This window comes from Halichoeres trimaculatus, unplaced genomic scaffold (genome assembly GCF_033239565.1).
Source record: "Halichoeres trimaculatus isolate MK-OKI-2021-1 unplaced genomic scaffold, fHalTri1.1 fHalTri1_scaffold_20, whole genome shotgun sequence".
NCBI classification, from domain to species: domain Eukaryota; kingdom Metazoa; phylum Chordata; class Actinopteri; order Labriformes; family Labridae; genus Halichoeres; species Halichoeres trimaculatus.
Window position 1 is genome coordinate 13,007,798 of NW_027437198.1, and position 23,736 is coordinate 13,031,533.

Below are 23,736 nucleotides of genomic sequence, written 5' to 3' on the forward strand. Positions count from 1 at the left end.
TGGGGTCGTTATTAAAGAGTGAAAATAGCAATGACAATAAATCAGCCGTCTCTCAGATGTGTGGGAGAGCGGAAGAAAGTTTTCCTGCCTGACATCAGCAGGGGTCAGAGGTTAAATTCTCAAGCAGGTGGCCAAGAAACAGAGCCTGAACCGGGACATTTCTTTTTAGAGGCTCCATTATTCTGAAAAGGACTGAGGCAGGTCGCGCCGCGCTGCACCATCTGTTTCTCAATCTGCTGCAAACTCACTGCACACTTTAAAGCTTTCCTTTAAAGGAGACGCATTTCCTTTAGGATCTCAACACTCTGCTTTAACCCTGCTCTATGAGTCCACATGAAAAGTTAACACGTCTTTATGATAAAGCTTTCTTCAGGCGCACGAAACAACAGCTGTTGCTAAGTTTCATTTTGGATTTGATTTGCAGAAAACAAGATATTACATCAAAAAACAAAATATCAGCAAGAAGAGGTTTTTGTTAGTATGTAACAATAGCAGAGGGCTGGCCAATCAGAGAGAAGGGGGTTTGTGGAGCTGGGAGCCTTAAAGAGACAGCAGCTAAAACCAAGACAGAGGCTGAAATAAGGAGGTTCTTTTTTTCCTATGGGGGCCTCAGAGGGACAGAATAAACACAGCAAGCACAATTCCCCCTTTTTAAAACAAAGTCATTATCATTATATTCATAAACTTAATACCGTGTTGTTCAACTTGCTGCCTTGCAACAACTTAAATCTGATATTTTTTCTTCTTTTTACTCAGCATGCCACTGTAACCTTCACGCCCGCCGCTGCCGTTTCAACATGGAGCTCTACAAGCTGTCAGGCCGGAGGAGCGGTGGCGTTTGCTTGAACTGTCGTCACAACACGGCTGGACGCCACTGCCATTATTGCAAGGAGGGCTTCTACAGAGACATGACCAAGTCCATCTCTCACCGCCGAGCGTGCAAAGGTAACGCCACGACTTCAGCAACACCTCATGTCTGTTAAACGCAGGGAGAGAGGAGCTTTTATGAGCTCATTTAAATAAAGATGGAGTGTACCTGTATCACAGTCAGACTTCAGGTGTTAAAGGAATTCCTCTGAAGGTTTTGGAGCAAGGCACCCACCTGCCTCTGAGTCTCTGAGCTGACCCGTGAAGCTCCCGGGCTGTCCAGGTTTGTCCTGACAGGACAACAACAACAAAACGAGTGTGAGGTGTGAGCTGATTTCAGTGGCGCAGACAACGAGCTCATTGCACACAGGTGAGCACATACGTCAGGTTTTAGACGGAGGATAAACAAAAGCTGAGCTCCTTCTGTCTCACAACACCTCAGGGAGGAAAGAGAGGAGCTGAGAAAACAAACTTCAGGAAAAAAACAGACCTGTTCATATCAGAGTCTGTGTCTGTGAGGGACAGGTATGATGAAGCTGACGGTAAAACACTGATGTAGTCTCTAAAAGTGTCAGGTCTAAGGGGTCTGACCAGGAGGAAGGCTGGTGTAGCAGGGTTTTATTTTGCTAAATGACATCACCTCCAAAGATTTGTGCTTGTCCAGTGATGTAAAGAGCTCAGAGTCCTCTGGGATCAAACCTAAACAGCCTGATTGCCGCCTTTCTCCTCAGGTGACGAACCTAGCACGATGTGGCATCACTAAGAAACTCTGTATTTATTGTTCAAATCAGCCAACCATCCCACTCTCGCTGCTGTTGTTGGACAGGAAACACAGCTCAGTGCCAGCCGGCGTGAAGGAAACCCCCTCCTCCCCTCAAACAACGCCTCAGCTCTCAACAAAACGTCCTCTCTGCGATTAGCTCATAAAAAGTTTGAGGTTTGCTGAAAAATGTCTGCCTTCATCTCCAGTGGCGGTGCTGAATGCCTCGTGCTTTATATCCCAGATTAACAACTTCACCCCTCATCGAGCGCAGTGTAAACACGGCTCTCAGAGAACCGCAGTGCCTGCCCCCCCTTAGCCCAGAACAGTTTGTTTCCCTTCCCCCGGTCCCCTTGTAAGTTTGGCAGTCTGAGCCGTTAACCAGAACAGAGTCCTCAGAGATGGAGCAGGTACCGGATCAGTACAGAGGAGCCCCCAAAGAGCACTAATCTCCACAGGCGGCCGACCACGACTGATAATTAATTCATCTGTTCAACCTGCAGAGGTAAAATGCTCAACATAATCCTCTAATTTGACCAACATTAATTTGACAGGGGATTTTCCAAGTCACTGATTATGGATTAACAAAAAAAGCAGATATAAACTGGTTGGGAGATGTAATAGTGTGGCTGGAGATATACCAAATCAGCTCGTCCAGGTATTATCAAGGTGTGAGGAACACTAAAGTCAGAGCTCAACTGGTTATAAAAGTTTTGATCTCACAGCAGTTAGACTGTAAAATCTGAAACTTAGGCTAGTGTACCCGTCTTATTCTTGGCATAAAATAGCTCATTCATTTATTTAAGCCATATTCAGTGACACAAGTCCAGAAAAATGCATTAATTCTATATATTTGAAGACAAAATGAGACCTGAACTGCTCAAAAAAAAATCTGCAAATGGTGTGAGAAAAACTGACTTTTCAGAGTTTTTGAAATACAAAAAATGTCCTAATTCAAGAAATTCAAAAAAGAAGCAGTCTGGAAGTCCCAGAACTGAGCCACACTGCAAAATTTAACTTACTGCATGCTCACAATTACTTCATCCACAAACAAATTTAATTTGTTTAATTTATCCTTTTCTACCCGTGTTTTCATATGTGCACGTTCCTCCGTTTATACATATTGGCTTGTTCTGCCCTACCTCCTGCAGTTTCTCATATCTTTTTGTATCAGAGACACAATAATATCACCTTTGTTTGAATGTTTCTCACTAATTATGAGGTTGATGTCTCAATAATTTTCACAGAAAGCTGTTCAGTTCGCTCTTTGACTTTGTTTCACACAAAAACTTGGAAGAAAACTTTATGATATAAAATCTGGTGGAAGAGAAACAAAGGAGCTGGAGCTTATTTAAAAAAAAAAAACAAATTTAATAAGCGTCTTGTTTTGTTCACTGAGCTCCATAAACTCCGGCCTCTGCGAGCTAGATTTCAGATGACTCTGCTGGTGCATATAACACATGCAGGGCTAATGGGGAGGCTGGGCCAGCACTTCAAACACTGGCTTCATGGTAAACGTTTGGCTAGCACACACACACACACACACACACACACACACACACACACACACACACAGAGTGAATTTCTCACATTTAACTTCCCCAAACAGCTTTAGCAGACTTTGAAGTGCGCTCCACTCGTCCACTAATGGGAAACATTATTCAGGCAGTTATTTGTGGGGAACTCTTTGCCAAAGGCTTTACGTTGGAAACTCAAATCTGCAGAGCGCACACACTGTCTGATCACAACAACTCACAGGACACAGGCAAAGCTCTAAACACACACACATCTCTGACACAGACACCGTGCGGAGAGATATTATTGTATTAATAAAGTTATTAACTCTAGGAGCAGACCTAATGAGGAGGCTCAGTCTGGGTGGAGCAATGGCGTTTCATTTGAATGAGGTTTCATGCTGGTCCAAGGCCCAGCTCTCTTCTGTAAGAACCTCACATCCTAAACGTGAACGTTTCTAACTGAGCAGAGGACAGAGCTCAGTCTGTAAGATGATATTTGTTTTGTTATGATTCAGATTTATATAAACCATGTCTCTAATTTTTGGATCAGAGGTCTTTACTCTGAAAAACAAGGGCGTGTCTGATGTTAGCTGAAGCTGGCGTAAGCCCTCTCTGAAATCTAATTGGCCGCTCCAGATGTCTAACTCCTAAAGTCCTCAATTATGATTGGCTGTCTGCCTGACCAGAGGCAGCATTCCAGTTTAAACCAACATATTACAGAGTTTTGCAACCAAGCAGGAAAAAATAAAGTCAAGTGCTACAACTGCAGTTCCTCAAGTGTCCACTGGAGGCTGGGTGCAAACATGAAGATGTCCCTGTTAGGTACTATGTTAAAATGTCCATCTTTACATCATGTTAGAAACCTGGTTCAAACCACAGGATTGGTCAGTGTGGCTTTTTTCTTAACACTTTACAGATGGGGATTTTTTATGATTCATCCACTGTGATTACTTTAAGGCCAAAGTTAGGTTTGTATTTGGATGGCTTGGAAAGTAAGTGAGGTTTGCGGCCATTTGTGAAGCTCTCTTCAGTACAAAACAGATTTAAACAACAACATCCTTTGAGATAATGTGCAGATTTAAGACCCATTTATCCTCTCTGTACAAACGAAAATACATACGTCATTTTTCAAATGATGTCACTGTCACTGCTCACAAAAGTCCTTTACATTGGCATTGCTGTTAACTTATACATCCACCAGAGGGGGCAACCCAGAATCAATGATAACAACAAATTCAAAAACAAACATGGTAACTGTGTAGCTCATGTACCTCATGCATAAAAGACAAAATCAGAGGTATCATTGTATGAGATGGTGGTCGCTGAGGCCATTGTTATTTCTTCTTTGTGTCTAACTAGAGCTACATATCAGGTAGTAACAGCAACACTGCCCCCACAGTTCCCATCGGTAGTGCTCCGTTTGGCCCGTATCTGTAATCTTTATGGAAATGTGCAGAAAAATGGACAAAATGAAGGCAGAGCATGGACAGAAGGCTTTGAGCATGATTCAGGGCATAGCTAAGCTGACTAACAGGTGGGCGAAGACTGAAACTGTAGCATTTCAAGAAACAAAATGGAATTTCTACTTTCTTACACTGTTTCTCTCTTGCTGTCTGCAGCCTGTGACTGCCATCCAGTCGGCGCTGCAGGTAAGACGTGTAACCAGACAACAGGACAATGCCCCTGCAAGGACGGAGTGACGGGAATCACCTGCAACCGCTGTGCCAAAGGCTACCAACAGAGCCGCTCGCCCATCGCTCCCTGCATCAGTAAGAATAAATCCTGAAGCACTGAATACATCAAATGCATTTATAGCATCTGATGGTGGGTTTTTGGATCAAATAGTTGCATGAAACATGAGAAACCTGGATGTTTATATCAATGTACGCTTAGTTAAAGAAGTTCCTTCTGATAATCTCTTTGCTGTCCATGAGGCATATGGAGGCCTTTAATCTATTATTACATTGCCATTATTATTTTCAACTCTTTGTGGTATGTGTGAGCTCTCCTAAAAAAGCTTCTCAGACCTGTACAAGCTGGAATATTGAACAAATCATTTTCTCTGACTATATTCAGCTGTTTCCATCAGCTAATGAAGGATTCCTGAATGAGACCTGAAAGGGCCAAGATGTGCTTTAATAGGTGTCTCAGTGGACATTATTTTAACTTATTTTATACAAATATGGTCTGTTTGTACTAAAGCCAGGATAATCAGACCATCACAGCTCTGCGTACGTGGCCCTGTGTGTCTTTAACACCGCTAACAGTTTGTCTCACGGTAAATCCACAGAGCCCGTCCAGGCCAGCGATGGCTGATATGTTTATTGGCTGTATCTTTGGTGTGCAGATCCCCGGCCCGGGGTGATAAATGCCAACGCTTCACACAAACACAGACGTGTAAGCTCGGAGCTGCTTCAGCGAGCAGCATCAAGTCGCTGGCTGGCATCAGCAGATAAGATAAGAGTGATGTCCGGGAGGACGTGTACACACAAACAATTGTCCTGTAAGCTTAAGAGGTTGTGATAAAGTCGTGTGAAAATCGGACACGGCGTCTGTGGAGAATGGAAGTGATTTGTTTGGCTTGAATCCACGGCGATGATTCAAACCTGTCGACCTGCTGGAGAAGGAGCTCTTCAATTTCTAAAGAGAAGGAAACAAACGAGGTGTAAGAGTCAGAGGAAACACTCGTATTTTCAGATAACGTGTTTCTGGTTTAATGGTTTGGTATAAAAGTTTTGTTGGCTGTAACTTCCAGCCAGCTCAGACTTTAACAAGTCCGTCGACTTTGGCTCAGCTGACCGACAAGGAACCGCAATCAGGAGTGAGGGAAGCATTAACAGGAAACTCAGTCACGATACATCCGTTCTTCAGCACATCTGGGCTTCTGTCGACTTTCATTAACAAGAAATCCCGTTCACTAGACTCACAGGGCGGCAGTTTGCTCTGGCATAGAGATCAGGAGGAGTGAAGAGAAGTTGTAATGCTGGGTTCAAGGTTTTCCTGGTTTTATAAAGGTTCTTAACATCATTTGTTGTGCTTTCGAGTTTGATACTCATTAACTAATGTGCAGTTTAAGTCTGTCACAATAACATGATGATGAAGTCTATGTAAAGAAATTTTACTTTGCACCATGTAACCACTTTTTTGTATCTTCTACATTGATGAGACTTCCGGGGCTAAAAATACAGTGATTCCTCCTTATGACATCTGTTTTATCCTGTTCGTCTTGTGTCTTATAATAAACTAAGATCTTGTTTTTCTTTCTTTACGCAGAGATTCCTGTTGCATCTCCAACAGCAACCTACACCAGCTATGAGGAGCCATCAGGTGAGCCCTAAAACCAATCATCTCTGACCTCAAAGGAAAGTTTTGTTGATGTCTTGGTGTGCTGGAAACTAGTTAACATCTAACTGCTTCTTCATACACACACACACACTCACACACACTGTATGTAGCCCGTGTGTGTTTTTCCACCCTGAACCAAGCAGCGGTCACTGAGGTCTGTCTGCAGCTGATCTAAACTCCAGATATTCCTCCACTGCTCCCTGTGGCCTACCCGTCAGTACTCCCAGCCTGCCAAGCAGCCTCCCGAGAGTTTCACCCCTAATCTGATTACATGCTTCATTTGCACCAGTTTGTATTTCAATCAAGGCCTGCTGGGCCGACAGCGAGGCCCTATTGTTCCTGAGCTCTGAGAAGGGTGTCTGCGCTGGACCGCTGACATGACACCATGTGCAGCAAAATATTTACTTGCAGGTTTAGAGCTGATGATTTTTGTCCATGAGGTCTAAGAGGCCGAGTAACTATTTGTTTCGAACACACTTTTTATTCATTTCAATCTCTAAATAACTACAAAAGCCAACTCTAACTTTGTGGTGAAATTTCTGGTTAGTTTTGGTCTGTCTGCAATTTTTTTTCATGATAAATTTGAGACATCAAAGACCTTAAAATACTTTTTACAGTAATAAAAAGTCTGATAAATAATGTACTAACAGGATTTGATGGAACAAGTTGTTATAAATGGGCCTTTGGACGTTTAAATTCCATGATATTTTCTCTATTGTGCATCTAATTGATCAAAAAGCAGCCACTACACTCCTCTATCTGGTGAAATTTGTGGCTCAAGTTGAAATAACAATTTAGGCACTCATTTCAAGAATTCGATGCAAACTTGCCGTCATATTCAACGTCAACATTTTGGGAAATGTATCGTTCACATTAGGAAAAATACTACTTCACTGATCGCACATCAACTGTTTTCACAAACATAACATGTAATGTAGACTTCCTAAAAATGTATTAATTTACTTTAATCTAGTATTAAAACTTAATTGCAAGTCTGTTTTTTTTAGCTAATTTAGTATTACTATCCCACGCTTAACACTCAAATAATGTTAAAGTCCCTCTGAGGACTTTGTAGGTGATCTTGAAAAAGTCTCAGTTTTACAAATATGCCTGATTGTAACAACATTTTAAAATGAGATTATCAGCACCAATATAGGTTATTTCTACTACTTCTTAACTTCCTGACTGGGTTGGACAGAACTGGATTGATTTATGGCACTTCTAAGTCTCTATGACAACACCACGCGGACTAAATAGGTTTAGTGGTGAGAAGAGAGATCCGTGTTTTTTCTACTGAAAATGATTTCTTGGATTTATTTTGTGGTAATGGTGGACAGTGGAGCCTAACTGTGAGAGGAAAGCTGAATAGGAGAGTGATAATGCGCAGGCTAAAACACAAACTAAGGGCTGAAACACAGCTAAAGGCTAAACAACGAGCTAATGGCTAAAAAACGGACTAAAGGCTAAAACACAAAGTACAAGCCAAAACACAAGATAAGCTGTTTGTGAAAATGTTCATTCTAACCCACAGTCAGCAGTTATTCTGCAGTGGTCTGTTCAAACTTGAGAGTCTATTAATAAAATAAAGTGTGAGGCTACGTTAGCTCTGCTCGGTAGATGAGCGCTGGCAGAGCATAACACGTATATGTATATACATTTAGTCGGCTACTAAACTTCAGTACAAACTGACAAAGTTTCCTTATCGCCATCTGTCAAACTGTAGCACTATGTAACTGATGGTGAATGCCTAACCTCATGGCATTGTATCTGGTAAAAAGTTTTCTTGAAAAAGAAAAGCAGTGTTTAGAAAAATATCTAATCTCCATTTATTTCCAAATTAACACAAGCCTTGTTAGGCTGCCACAGTGGGACATTAAGAGAGGGGATGAGAAGAGTTTACACAAAGCAAAGTTTCAAGCTCTATCGAACCTTCACGAATGACTGAAACTTAAAATATTCAGTCGTGTATTTGATGCTCCTGTCCAACCAACCCTGATCAGGTGTAAACAGGCTGTAAACCTGTCCCCTCAGCCGGTCCTGGTCCTGTTGCTCACAATGCAGGAGTTTGTTTTCACGGTGCTACAGGTTGGTCTGAATAGGCTGAGTCACTCCTCTTCATCGATCAGTGTCTGTAGAAAGTGGCGCCACTGACTTCATCCAGCTTTGTTGTGAGTCCCACTTCCTCCTATAGTGGCTGCCGAGGCTGTGTGGAGTTTGGATTCCTGTCAGAGCCTCCACACAGTCACCACCCTCCAAATTAGGAGCAGCATGTTCCCCTGGGACCCCGCAGGACGAACGTGGCACTGCCGCAGAGATGCACAAAGGGGGCGTTTGTCCTCGCAGCGGGGGATTGGACCTTAATAAGAGCTGAGGGTGTAATGGCCCACTGCGGCGATAGCGCTAAGGGGCTAATGGGACACGTCAGCTATCAAAGGATGTATGATACGGGCCCCCAGGGGACAGCGGGAGATAAAGAGGCCCCCCCACCCTCCACACTTCATTTACATGGAAATCAGGCGTGCTTGATATGGACTCGTCAAATTCATTTACTTTGGGATTTCCTCTTTTCTTATTTCCCCCGACATTCCAGGAGAAATGCTTTCTCCACATACATGAATTCACTCCTCATCCCGCGTCCCAAACCACTTTTTTCTGGAGAGGGAGGAGAGGGGCGTTTTTTTCTTCCTCGATCATTACCCAGGCAACCTCATTCACACCGAGTATAATGGCAAAGAAAAGGGAAGACTGGACAGAGGGCTGGAAGAAATAATGAAGTTTGTCCATATTCAGGCAAGCTGAAAGGTCCCCCCTCTCCCTCTACTGCCCCCTCCTTTCTCTTCACACTGCTCAGCTTTCCCACCCCCCCAGAAAACAGCAAAGGGCTTACTGCTCTGGGAGAGGTGGGGGGGCGCTCCAAGATGATCTGGTTCCAATTTGTGTCCATCAGAGGAGAGCGGGATCCAATGATTTCAGTTTTTTCACCACCGCACCGATGTATTCTGGCGTCCTGCCTCATATGTCAAAATGACAGGCATCCATCAAAAGTCTGTGCTTACGTCTCTCTGAGGGTTACAGATCATTCAGCCTCCGCTAGCGTTTAGATTTTCACTTTCTCTCCTCGTGAGGCCCAGACACCGCTAAGGGTCTCCGCTAATTTCAGGCGGGTCACTTGTTAATTCCCCCTTGAGACCTTCTTTTGTGCACGAGTGACCTCTGCAGCCCTGAGAGGGCACATACAATGCATGCTGGGACAGTAACGAGGGAGCAGGAGCGTGCTGACGGACACAGGACGATCTGTGTGAGCTGTGATCTGTCTCATTGTGACAGTTCGTACACATCCTGCAGACACAAAGTAAAATCAGCTGATGATGGAAAACAGAATCTAACTTTCTGTCTCGTTTGTGTTTCTTTCTCAGATTGTGATTCTCACTGCAAAGCCTCCAAGGGGAAAATGAAGATCACGATGAAGAAGTACTGTAAAAAGGATTACGGTGAGTGAGTCTGATTCACAGGATTGTCCTTTGGCACACGACGGAGGTCAGATGTTTAAATTCATGGGATCCTGGTGACGGTGACGCTGTGACGGCTAACTCGCTCAGCCTGAGGCGACGTCTGCTGATAGGAGTGATCAGAAAACACATCTTTACCTTCATACATGCCAAAAGCTCATTTTATCTGCAGATAGGATCACATTACAGGTGGTTGTGATACATCCAAGCTGAAGTGCGAGGCCTGCTTTTGACGTGCAGGGGTTAGAGAGTACAGGTACCTGTGTTTAAATGTTAAAGTTTCTGCAGTACAGATCGATAACACAGGACGACGTGTTTTCATTGAGATATCCACCCAGCTTTCCACTCTCACTCAGGTATCAGGTAATCTGCTCCCCTCTTTGGATTTTCTACATCATTAATCAGAATATGATCTGCTCTGGGTGGATCTGCAGACTACAAATATAAAGAAAGAGGCACATCCAGCAGTTCATCCAGGATTTAAGGATATTTCCTCCTCTCAGCCTCGTTTTTTGCAAGTGCACTTAAAGTTCATGGTTACTTTGGGCATAAAACCAAGGGGCAACATCCAGTTAGCAAAAATGAAGCCTTGGTAGAAGTGCTAAAAGTCGCTGTTTGTCGAAGATCTGCTTGAGGTTGGCTGCAAAAAGACCGGAAGCCACATACACACCCAGCCATAAAAACTGACTTTTACAGCATTAAAAAGTGTATTTACAGCCTGGTTCAAAAAACTGCTTTGGTCTAAAATGTTGATTTCACTATCGGCACACTGTACGGTGAGTGATTTTTTTTCTATCTCTGTGGTTTAGAAGTTATTAGGATTGTTTGATTGTCCAATCAGAGACACAGCTCAGGTCACATGACTGAAGAAAACCTCACAGCCAGTGTCATAGCAAATGTGGCTGCGCCGTGGATCGGCTTCATCTCACGGTTTCAAGAACGGACATGATGCTTCGTTCATGTTTCATACAGTCTATGCATAAAACCAATTCTCCCATATTTAAAGAAAAACCCAGTCATGTATATTTTGTGAGCTCTTCATGTCATGGTGCAGTTTTTTCAATGTCCTGTGGCTGATATAAAGATGATTAATGTTAATTTAAGGGATATCACGTGAGAGGCAGCATAGTTGTTGAAAGTATCAGCTGTGCAAATGTTTAAATCAATCCAGAGTCCACCACAGCAACTATGTTAGATTTCTACTGAGCATGCCAGGAAGTCACTTTGATTTCTAGAATAAAACACCCCATACTGGCCCCCATTCATCGATCTGGTGCGAAAACCAGCGTGCAACAGGGTTTACATGTGATCTACGAGATGCGTCTTTCAGGCCCTAAATACTCACGATTAAATTGGCCTAACCCACAGAATTTACATCATAGATTACAGTAAAAAAGAGACTCCTTTGGGTCACAGATCAACACTATGGTACAAGAGGTTGAGGAAAATGACATGGTGCTTTTTTGCAGCCTGAAAAGTGACGTTAAAGAGAGTCAAAAACCCTTGTCTGCAAGTAAATCATTTCACAAACCGAGCTCCAACCTTAACTTGTATACCCCTCTCTAAGACTTTTATTTATTTTTCTGCTAGTTCTAACTTCAAGAAGCCCAAATATAATGAATTATTTTCATTCAGGTAGAAAAACAAAAATGCGGCCACATCTCTGCCCACGTGCTGATTAACAAATACCAATATGTGAGTGGAAATAAGTGTGCATCCATCTTTCGATCATATGCACATTTGATGAATGAGGTCAGAAGTTTTCAGAGTATATAAAGACAACATTAACTGACTTATTATGGGGGTAGAAATCTTTGAATCAGTCATTATTGTGGGAAGTAATCAGTCTTGTGATCCTGGCTGTCCTGCTCTGATCTGTAAAGAAGAGGAGACAGACGGCACACAGAACTGGTGGAAGTCTGGCGTCATCCTGTGTCGTCTGACAGTCATTGTAATTTTTTACCACGGGGTTTGAAAAATCAATGACATCTTTTATCTAAAAATGTAAATAATTCTTTTATGGGTTCCCAGAAGTCCTACTGCTACTAACACTCTCCCGTTTAACCATCAGATGAGTCGCCCAGAGCAAACCATTGTGTATCTGAGCAGCGTTAGTTCTCGTCTCAACCTCTCTGCTCCTCTTGTTATGATTTCTGTCAGACTAATTGGTCTCTCGTTCAAACCTCCGTCAGTGAAACTTCATCTTTAGTTCCTCTAAATGGTGTCCATCTGAGCGCCGTCCAAAGATCTCCTATTCCCGCTCACAGCTGAGCAGACAGTAATTCAGGCCATTTGTTGCGTTCTGCCGGGGAGCCAAAAGCAGCAGTTATTCATATTTCCCCTGATTTCAATCTTAATCATCACAGCTGAGGCTGGCGCGGCATCTATAAATCAGTGGAGCGGTTCCTGCGGCGTTTCTCTGAAGTTCCTCGTAGCGCTCTGGAAGCAGATGAAGCTCTGTAGCTTAGCATGCACTCCCTTCACCTCACTCTAATTCATTTCTCAGGCCTGTCGCCTGCCTTTGTGGGGCTTCGTCTCTGTTCTTCAGGGGCCACAACCCCCCATGTGTGAGTGCTGCTGCAGGCCCCCTGGGGTCACGGGAAGGGGCCCTCTGTTTAAACACGGCTCTGAAGACACCGAGCATTCCTCGGCGCACAAACAGGTGCTAAATTAGTCAGACGGTGACGGATTGCCACCCCGGAGAGAAAGAAATATGTTTTGTTTATTCAATTTTTGTTTTTCATCGCTGCCGTCACTACGGAGACGGCCGACACAAAGGGATTATATTCTCGCCTGACACCCTCCTCTGCACACACGCACCCTCCCTCTCTGTGCACCCCGGAGGACAATGAATCAAAGTGCCGCGTGTTTACCGACGCTCCGGGATAGTGCTCAAAGGCAGCGTAACCCCCAGCCTCCCTGAACGCCCCTCTGAGCTCACCCGAGGGTAACAGGTCCCTGATCGTTCACTCAGCTGATAACCAGCAAGGACAGGGGCCTCAGCGCGCTAATTAACCAGGCGCTAATTTCATTAGCCTTTGCTTGTAGGTGGCATGCAGTGTCAAGCCGCAGCACACTGCCCAAAGAAGATAAACCCAGCTGGAGGTCTGGCTGTGAGAGAGGCTCGGTTGGCAGCTGAGAGCAGGATCATCTCACACTGTCCGTCTCCAAACGGCGTTGGCTCACACTGTTTTGTAATCGATGGTTTGACCCCGTGCTCTCAGCCTCTCTCTGTTGTCTATTTAGCTTACACCAAGTGGCAGGAGATGTGTGGATCTGTGTGTGTGGATCTGTGTGTTTAAACACACCAAACAGACTGAGAACATACTTGAGAGTGAAAGAGCTGGACGCTTTGACCGAGTCTCCACAGCCTGGAGAGGAGCGCGATATCTCCGCCGGATTCTCACGCTGCGGAGTTGGACAGGGCTCTGGGAGCAGAAACTGGGATGGCTCATGAGGTCGGAAACACATCCCGATTCTCCTGGAACTTTTTTCTGAGGCTGGGAAGACAAATAGTGGCCCCTCCTCCCCCCTTCTCACACACCCTTTTTGTGTCTGGATGAAGGAGAGAGCGGCGATGAATGGCAGGGCTGTGAGAGCTCGCCCTCCTCAGCCCAACAAACAGTCTTTCTTCTGAAATTGTGTGCAATTTGCTCACACCATGCATTGACACACACACTCAAACATCCCTCTCCTGCGGCTCTCTTCATTATTGGCAGGAACAGAGGACGGCTGAAGATCACCTAGAGCGATAATGTTCAGCCAGGAAGGCAGAGAAAGGCTAACCCACTAGGAAAGATTTACACACCGAGCTGTCAAATTCAGACTTCTCTAAAATTTATGTGAGGACCTCTGATCTAATCTCTAATCCGATCTCTAGATTCTATTACTCTGAAACTTGTCAATAATCCCCCCTCACATACTCTCATGGTTAATGGCACATTCCTCCTTAAAGCCAGAGTGAAACACTTCACTTTAAGCTCAGATTAACTCTGTCTCTTGTTGCTCCGGTAATGGATGCCTCGTTTGACGGAGGATCTGTGCAGGAGACTTCTGTGGTATGAATCTATCTGCTGGAGCAGAGTTTCAATAGTTCCCAGGTTTAGTGTGATTCAGCTTGAGGGTGTGAACGCTCTGGTGTTCAGAGTCCAGAAAGCAGCCATTAACCAAATCAGAAAGGCTTTGTTTGAGTGGTATCAGCGTTTGCAGATGGGCTATTTTTGAATGGGGATAAAATCTTTTCCTCAGTCATACCTCAAGGAAAGTCTTCAAGGAGGTCTAAGGCCATGTGCACTGAAAATGGTTCACGATAGAGGTGATCTGAGGTGATGAATTTCCCATTGAGCCCAAATTAAAATCATGAATTTAACTGTATGCCATCAGTTTGACTAATCAATGCCAGAATGATGAACCAATCATTAACTGTGTCCAAGCTCTAGAGCCTCCCTCCACCAGTCAGAGCTGTAGCTCTGGTTAATCTCACAAATCACACTCTGAAGCTGTACTACCTGGATGTAAACAGTCACAGATATCATGCTGTATCATGTTATGGTTTACCATTTCATGCTTTGTCAGTATGTTGATGTAGTAAACTCAAGTGAAGCTGTCTGTAGCCTGGGCCTTACGGTGGCCTAGAAGGACAGCCTGAACAATCCCAAGCACAACAAGCAGGCTACAAATGAAGAAACGATGCATCTTTAAAAACACACGCAAAAGTCAAAAGCAGAAACAAGCTCTGAATACACAAATGATGGATGTAGACGCCCATAACGTAATAACGACCCATAACGTAATAAATTTGGCCTTTTAAAATGTAATCAGCCCATAACGTGATAACTGACCAATACATAATCAAAGTCCTGAACCTATAACGTAATAACTTTCACTGGATTTTGTCAATAATTAGATTCATAATTATCAAAAAATATATAGTCACTCTCTCTTTTTACTGTAAAGGGCTGCAGTGGTCTATAAGAGCTGTTTGCCAAAGACAAGTTGGAGTGTTTTTCAATGTAAAAAATAACTTGAATTAGATTTTTTTTTTTTTGAATGTTTAAATGTAGGAAAAGGGAACAGTAATCCTCATTGTTTTTGTGCTCAGGTTAAATATGTTCAATTCTATTGTTCTATTGTTCAGTTCAGGATCTAAAGTTGTTGAGACCAGAACTCAATTTTGTGATTTATTGTTTAATTTTACTTTGAAGAACACAAGCCATAACAAATATAGTAGATTTTAGGAACAACTGTTACAGAGTTTTAATCAAGATTGCATTTTTCATGACAAAAATGAGTAGTTTCTTGAGGCTCTAACTGATATGTTATACGCTGTTACGGTCAGTTATTATGTAATTTGCCTATAACATTGTCAAAAAGGGCAAATGTATGACACTCTTGGCTGGTTATTAAGTTATCAGCTCAGTTATTACATTTTTAAAGGTTTTTTTTTTGCATCAGGCCCATAACGTAATAACCGGCCAATAACATAATAAGTTATTGCGTTATTGGTCAAAAGTTATCACATTATAGGTTTAGGACTTCGATTATGTTATTGGTCAGTTATTACGTTATGGGCCTATTTCATTTAAAAAAAGCCAAATTTATTACATTGTAGGTCGTTATTACGTTATGGGCTTCTACAATGCAAAACAAAAAACACAAACTTATTAGCTGTCTGCATAGTAATGGTTGAAAATGTTAGTGTTTCAGTACAGCTGATTTGCAGCATGTTCTTCTGTTTGCACGGTTGGTTTTACTTTTGTGTAGTTTTGGCACTTGCAGCGTGTTTCTCCAAATGAAGATCATTTACTGCTCTATGTCACTGTAGTGTCTGGTAAAGCTGACATTTATCTGCTTGACCAGAGACATGAGGAACCAATCACAGGCATTGGGGTATTAACCTGAGAGGCCGTGCTAGCTGCTAGTGTTAGCCACACTCTGCTAATCAGATGGTTTACCTGCAGATTCTGTGATCCCAAATGCTGGAGTTTTTTCACTTTGAGATTAAGTGGTCCACAAATCAGAAACTCATCATTTCAGATCAGTTGAGGATGATCTGTTTGTTTCATGAATCCTTGTTGATAACAGTGACCTAACTTTGTGACTCTGTTCTCCTCCACCAGCGGTCCAAGTCCACGTTCTCAAAGGAGACAAAGCTGGCGAGTGGTGGAAGTTCACCGTCAACATCATTTCTGTCTACAAACAAGGTGAGCATCGCATCCGCCGCGGGGACCAGCTCCTGTGGGTGCGTGCGAAGGATGTGGCCTGTAAATGTCCAAAGATCAAACCGGGGAGAAAGTACCTCCTCCTGGGTACAGACGACGACTCTCCCGGACAGAGTGGTGTGGTGGCGGACAAAGGGAGTCTCCTCATCCCCTGGAAGGACCTGTGGGGCCGCCGGCTGAGGAAGTTCCAGCAGCGTGACAAAAGGGGGAAGTGCTAAAAGTGGCTGAAGAGGAGAGAGAGATAGAGGAGACGATGGAGGCTGAGTAACGTCTCTGCTGTGATGGATGCAAGGATGAGAAAAAAAACTGGGAGAGTGTGAGATCGAAAGACAAAAGGAGAAGAGACGGAGAGAAAGGACTGAGTGCTGCTGCTCTGAGACGGAGCAAAAGTTTAGAGGGATTTTTTTTTGTTTTAGGAACTTTTGTGAAGGAGCTCATTCCATGGTCGATTTGTTTCAAGGTTTGTTTTGTTGTTTAATTGCAGAGTTTGCACCTAATGCTCCATACATGCCAGATCCTGACTTTGTTACCCACAATGCCTTTGGTTTTTTTACAGTCCTGTGCTGAATTTTGTATCCACTCAGTCCCGTTTTTGTATTTCAAGGATCACTCTCATTATGCTGACTGAAGCACTGTCTTTTTAAATTAAGACACACCACTTAGACTTCACTGTATTCACATGGCAGACATTTCTCTCTGCTGTCACGCTCAGGATGGGAAGCTCATGTGCTGTTATTAATGCCTTAGATTGTACTTTCTGCAATTAACATTTACAAGTTGTTTTTTTAAATTGAGTCACATAAAAAGTCTCAAATTCAGCCAATGTGGAGGATCTGCAGCCTCTCATTTTTCACACAGTCATCTGAAGAAGCAGGGATGCTGTGATAAGGAGGCACTGTGCAGGCTGGCAGATAAGATGAGGAACAAGTCCATCCAGAGGTGGAAAAACACCGAAACAAATTTGGCGAGTGCTCCTGGAGAACCTGTGCCAGCACACTACGTTTATGACGAGAATCTGACCCTGAACAGGAAGGAAGAAGCTGTTGAAGCAAAATCTGAGTGTTATCTCTAAGTTCCAGCCTTTTGTCTGAAACTTTATATGGTTTGCTTCTGTTGTTAAGTCAAAGGTTCAGTGGTTGGTGCAAACAAACAAATTATTAGAAACTATGGATGATTGTATACTTTCTTTCTAGGTACATTTTTCTCCTTATTTGATTTGAGAGATGAAGAAAGAGGAAATAAAGGGAGTGGAGTGTCCCAGCATACTTGTTTATTCTTATCTCTGGAAGACTAAAGAAATTAACAAGTATTTTTGATCTTGCAGCAGCATCTAGATGTTCCTTTGGTGCTAGAGTTTTCATTGGATGTGATATGCCACCTTTTCTGATCTATATGATTTGTAAACAAGCAGAAAAGGTTGTGACAGTTTGGTTTTAATAAAAACATACAAGCTCCATTCCCTGAGCGGGACAGCAGAGGTTTTAACAGCTGTGTGAATAAAGTGCTTTGAGATCCTTGAATCGTGCCCTGCCAGACTTTGGATAAACTTTTCCAACTGCCAAAAGCTAAAAAAATTGGGAAATTATTCTGAAGAATGAAAAACTTAAAGGGTGCAATTTTGTTTGCGAGCTCCTGGCTCCCATGTGAGTGTTACCTCAGTGAAATAACCGCCGTACTGACCCTCAGCTCGATCTGTGTAACGATTGTGTTTCATGTTATCAGCAGCTCTCTGCTCAGCGCTTTTTGAGTACGTCGTGGTCGTGACCTCTGTAATGTAAAGTAACCATACGTGCATACATAGACGTTATTTTTCTGTAGATATAGTAGAGTAGATGTGTCAACCATGCACTTATTTTACCCGTAAGAACTCGGAGAACATATGAGATATGTAAAAGATCCCATCACTGCGCCATGCGATGCAAAAAAGCTGTACAGTTCAAATCATGTCTGCCTCACTTTTCTTCTTTAACACAGATCAGAGTTATTTTCTATCAGGATGGACGTCAGAGAAACAACCCATCTCACCTCAACCTATCAGCAGCCTTCGTACCACTGACCGTCATAATGCATGCTTACTGTAGCTGACTGATGGCTAACAATGGTTGTGAATTATGTACACATTTAATTTGTATACAGTACTCAGTGTTGTGGGAAAATAACCTGTGGAGTGATATAATATCACAGATGTTTATTGTACAGTGCGCTCAGCACGCCGTGTCCCATGTTTGTCGTCTCAAAGCTCCTCTTTGAGGACCAGAAAGACTTGGTACACGACAAACAGACACGGCTGATTGTCTACGTGTTATATAGCTGTATAGTATTACTTTTTTATTTTTGTTAAACATTAACTAGATCGATCTTTATGTGAACTTAACAAGAGTTTTTAAATACTAGAGGATAAATAAAAATGAATGTCAGAGAGAGACGTCTGTTGAGCGTAAAATCATGAATCAAACACACACACACACACACACACACACACACACACACACACACACACACACACACACACACACACACACACACACACACTGTATTTCTCTACCCTCACATTTCTGCAGGAGCATCCGTTTGGCTGGTTTTGCAGAAAGGTACCAGACTCTGACCCTCCATAAATCCCTCCTGAGTGCTGATCCATTCACACACCAGCCTGTAAATGTTGTTCAGCAGTGTCCATAGCAAATAAAGCTTGTGTAATGTCTTGTAATACTAATATATTATGTTTATCACAAATGAATATATTTAATGACACATGAAACTGTGTGGCTTCTGTGGTTTTTATTTTTTGGATCGTTAATTTTTTACTTTCTTTTTGCATTGAATTGTAGATGGCTGTAATGAAAAGTATTGATTGGTGTCTGGCTATTGAACAGCCTGATAGAACTGAAAATTAATTCATCTGAAATAAAGCTGTTAAAAAACAACCTCAGGTGGTCTCAGCTGGATTTACATCATTTATCACTCCAACACAAACATCCTCTAACCTTCTTTAACATCGCCTTATGACTGAATTTAAGGGAAACATGATGTGGCATTTTTGACATTTTACACAAAACTTATCTTTTTCGGCCTGCTCTGAAGACTAATAACATTTAAATTTGTATTTTGTGTTTTCGAATGCAAAGTTTTTGCACTCTTAAGAGTAAGAAATGCTCATATTCCAAATCTAAACAAGTGATTCTCAACTGTTGGGTGATGACCCAAAAGTGTTTTACAGCAGCAGAGTGACATTAACTCACACGCTTTAACAGTAGGTGTCAATAATGACTAATTGACATCCATTTTTCTCTCAAGGCTGAAAACTTTTAACTTTAAGATCTGAAGACTTCTTAAAAAAGTCACTGGACAAATTGGAGAAGTTTAAAACTCGATTTGGATTGTGGGTTGTCATTCAGGAATGATGGTGGGTCCTGAAGCAAGACCAGAACTACTGCTCTAAAATTACCAACTCTAACTGAAATCACAGCTCTGACTCCTCATTAATGACCCGTGTCTTCATTAAAGTCCCTGAGGGGTAGGGATACCCCTGCAGAGTGGACTCAGATCCTGGATCATCAAGAGCTAAAAACTCTCTGATTTTTTATGATTGTTTTTTTCAGTACATCTTTTTTGCAATGAAGCCTTTTTAGGTGATTAATAAGATCTGTTTTGCAGAAACTTGAGGACTATATTTCTCTTCTCTGGTATGTTTGCATCACATTTTGAAATCATCCTCTGAAACACTAAAAACATCCACAGGGGGGATGCCATGTTGGTTTTAAGCAAGGGTTAGAAAATGAAGCCTATGTAGAAGTGATAAAAGTTGCTGGGCATCGAGAATCTGCTTGAGGCTGGCTGCAGAAAGACCAGAAACCAGATACACAACAAGCCTAAAAAATGAAGAAAGAAGACTTTTTTCGGCACTAGAAAGGTCAGGTTCCTGGTTAGGAAAAAGGCTTATGGGTCTAAAATGGTTTATCAGTGTTATCAGTTATTTATTACAGGATAACATTAAAAGAATATAAATAAAGAAAACTGCCATTGGACTGGTCATCAAGAAAACTGGGGAACACAAGTTCATATTTTTGATGATGCCAAAAATTCTGACGTGAAATATGTACTTATTTTTCTTTTTTTTCTTTTGACTATATATATATACTTTTTGTTTTAGATTAACAAATTAAAATAAGCATATAAAGTAACAAACACAGAGCTGTAGTTTTCTCACATTTATGTCAAATACGAGACAAGTTATTGTCCCATCTTGGAGCCATCTCACTATTAAAATCAATTTAGTGTAGAACTTTTTTTGCTTCATAATCAAATCAGATTATAGATAATTAAGATCCTAAATACAGACTTCATTGAGTGTAACAAGAACACAGAAACTGCTAAATGTCTCGTTGTGATGTTGGTATTATTATAATAAAGAAAGAGAGAACTTTTATAGCTCTAAGTATTTGAGTTCCCTTTGAGTGTAAATTAAAATATAATCTGCTCCCAGAGAATGTCTCAGCGCCTCTGTGCTCTCCTCAGACGAATGAAAGCAGAGATTTAATCCACAGCACAGATGTTTCTGTTGTAGCTGGCAGCTTCTGGCATCAGTGCATACCTGAACTTATTCCTCTGAGAGTCTCAAACAAAAACACTGAATCCTGATCCCGCTCTGACTGAGCGTCCATCTGTCTTAGCTGCAGGACGGGGTATTGATAAACTGCTCCCACATTGCAATGTAAAAGACTCCACAGGGGGAAACCAATCATAGAGGAGCTGTCAGGTGTTTTACACTGTGTTCTCCATTAATGTCGGATCACTACGTCTGACACCAACACAATGAGGGACGGGATGTCAGAGTTTCAATCAGTCCACACAAAGGAGTCCGTCTCATCCCCCTCGCTTGTTGACACTGTGCTAAAAATGTTGACGATTTTGAACTGAATAATCATGCAGTTATTCAGACCAGAACAATCTCTTTCTCTACAGCTCATGAGGCCGTCTGCTCACTCAGGACTCTGATTTCTTTCCTGATCTGGGCGTGATGGGAGCTTTGAAAAGAGATCTGGGTGTGTGTGAGCCTCCCTCTCAGTGTGTGTGAAGACGAAGCTGGAACAACAAACACACAGACGTGATACGACCACTGTTTTCTGGCGTTGGCACACAGAGTGACCTGAACGCAGGGTCAGGTTTCCGTCTGCAGCAGCGACTCGGAACTTTCCACAGGGATGAGTCCTCTCGCTCAGACTGGATCTATTGTCTGCCGGCTGATGGGGAGAGAACTCCTCGGAAAACAGAGCGAGACAGGGCGGTGCTGGTGATGCGACACGCTGAGGGTGTCCTCTCTTTGGTGGCAGGGTGGCCCTCTAACCTCTGATAGTCCGCTGTGCCGACAGCTGCCAGGAAATGGAAACAGCGAGCGGTGGAGTGACATGGCTTCAGCTCCCATGACATAAATCACACATGATGGAAAGGAGCCTGATGTCTTTGTCAGACTGAGCCCATAAAAGCATGTGCAGGGTTTGGATTTATTGCCTTTTCCTTATTGTTTCTTACCCCCATGAAAGGTCAGCACAGGGTGTTATGAGACCGCTGCGCCTGCCTGAGATGTTGAAACAACGTCACAGGAGGTTTTTCTGCAGCTTCCAGGCGTTTGGCTGCGTTTCATAACTCCACAGGGAACTGTGCGGCGTGCTCCTCCAACAGAAGGACCCGATGTTTGAAAGCCTGTCCACTCTTCAGAAGGTCGAGGTTACACTACTTTATGATGATATCATTAGTAAATATGATCGAGGAGATACGACTCAGAGCTAATTTAATGTTAACACCACCCTGCTGGGACTCAGAGCCTCACCATCAGCTTAATCCCCTTCATAGCTCCACATCAACAGACCCTTTGAGACTCAGTATGACAGTGGTCCAATGATAGTCCAATTAATGGTTCATTACGGTTTATTGAGGGGAAATTCATTAAGTCTGGTGTTAAAGGACAATTTTTAAGCACAACAACAGTGTTTCATCACACAGGCTAATTATTGAAGTCTATACAAATGAGTTTGGGCAGAGCGCTGGGGGGCCTGTGATACTTAAAGTGGATTAGTTGTTTTTGGAAGGAGGAGGAACACCAGAGGGGATCACAGAGACTGATTAGCATTAGCCAGCAGCCAGACCTTTAGCGCCACAGAGAAATCACATGTCACTTCAGGTTCCAGTCATTTATTTTATCATTTAAAGTCTGATTTTGACCCATGAAATATTTGTTACCTCTAATTTGAAACACAGATGCTTTGTTGGTCTTAAACCCTTTATCTCCTGCTCCATCCTCTTAACCCTCAACAAGACTCTAACTTCTTCACAGACCCTGTTTGGTTTGTTCCTGATTTAAAAGAAAACAGCCGACAACATTCATTTCCAAATTTGTACGTCTCTAAAAGACGAGGGAACAAACATTTCTTCTATGTATTTCAACAAAAGTGAAAAGAGATTGAATATGACAGGTGTCTAGGCTGTTAAGGGTTTTACTAACACATCCTCTGCCAACCGAGCTGCATGAAATCAATTCAGAAGTGCTGTAAACTGCAGTTCCCCAAGTGTCCACTAGAGGCTGGCTCCAAAAGCCAAAGAAGGGCGGTTGTGTTCCACTTGTTTTGATTACATTAAGACTTAAACTTATGCATTATTTGGCACAAATGGGTGTCAGAGTCCTGCACGGGTCCAATTTTCAAGATCTGCCCCGCCCCAACCCGGGGACGTACAAACCCGCACCCGAACCGCAAACCCGGGCATCAGCCCGATTCGTACCGTAACCCGATCCGACACATTGAAACACGACCCGCAGCCCGACCCTTAACGTTATTTAAAGTAATCATTTTGGGTCATAGTGTCTGAAAATTGGACGGGATATCGCCATAGTTCAGATGCCAGTGAGTAAACAACGCACCTGAATGAAGCAACTCTTCCAATAAAAGCCTGACTTCAGCTTCATCATCAACCCTCTGTGATCTTCTCACATACAACTGTAAAATCACTCGTTTTTTACGTTTAATGCTTTTAAACTTTTAATCTCTTAAAGGACATTTACATGTGTAATAGTAGACTTACTTTCTGTCCAGACTTAGGCGACGCCCAGCAGGTACGAGCCGTGATCATGTCACAACCATGGATGTTTTATACGAACTGGGTAGTGTGGCTCAGCCTTCCACCATGTTACAGATTTACAGATGAGGTCCATGTTTTTTTACAGTCTATATGGTCACAGCCTTACAACAAGCTCACAGCTTACGTTTTGATTTTATTGCATTAATTATTATTTTATATTAATTTTGGTGTGTCAAACTAAAACCCGCGACCCGACCCGCGTGTTATTGTTTCCACCCAGATCTGAACCCGAGAAAAAAAAAGTTTTTAAAAACCACCCGCAAATCAGCTGTTTTTGCGGGTACCTGACCCAGTGCAGGACTCTGATGGGTGTAGCTGTTTTCTCTCCCTGCCCTTCCACAAGCCTGCGTGGGATGCCAAACCTGATGCAGGGAGGGAAATCTTCA

At 42.7% G+C, this 23,736-nt stretch overlaps 2 protein-coding genes across 3 annotated transcripts in view; one reads left to right on the forward strand and one right to left on the reverse strand.

Annotated features, from left to right (window-relative positions):
• The window catches only part of ntn1b (netrin 1b), a 37,981-nt gene extending 21,182 nt beyond the window's left edge, over nt 1-16,799 (forward strand). For both annotated transcript variants that reach the window (XM_074697167.1, XM_074697169.1), the window contains exons 3-7: nt 757-945; nt 4,764-4,913; nt 6,418-6,471; nt 9,906-9,980; nt 16,118-16,799. In XM_074697167.1, coding sequence (XP_074553268.1) covers nt 757-945; nt 4,764-4,913; nt 6,418-6,471; nt 9,906-9,980; nt 16,118-16,437 — 788 coding nt within the window. In that variant the 3' untranslated portion in view covers nt 16,438-16,799. The remainder of the gene's footprint in view (nt 1-756; nt 946-4,763; nt 4,914-6,417; nt 6,472-9,905; nt 9,981-16,117) is intronic.
• LOC141809922 (phosphoinositide 3-kinase regulatory subunit 5-like) overlaps nt 1-23,736 on the reverse strand; it is a 74,854-nt gene that overhangs the window by 31,151 nt on the left and 19,967 nt on the right. The gene's annotated exons all lie outside the window — the stretch shown is intronic.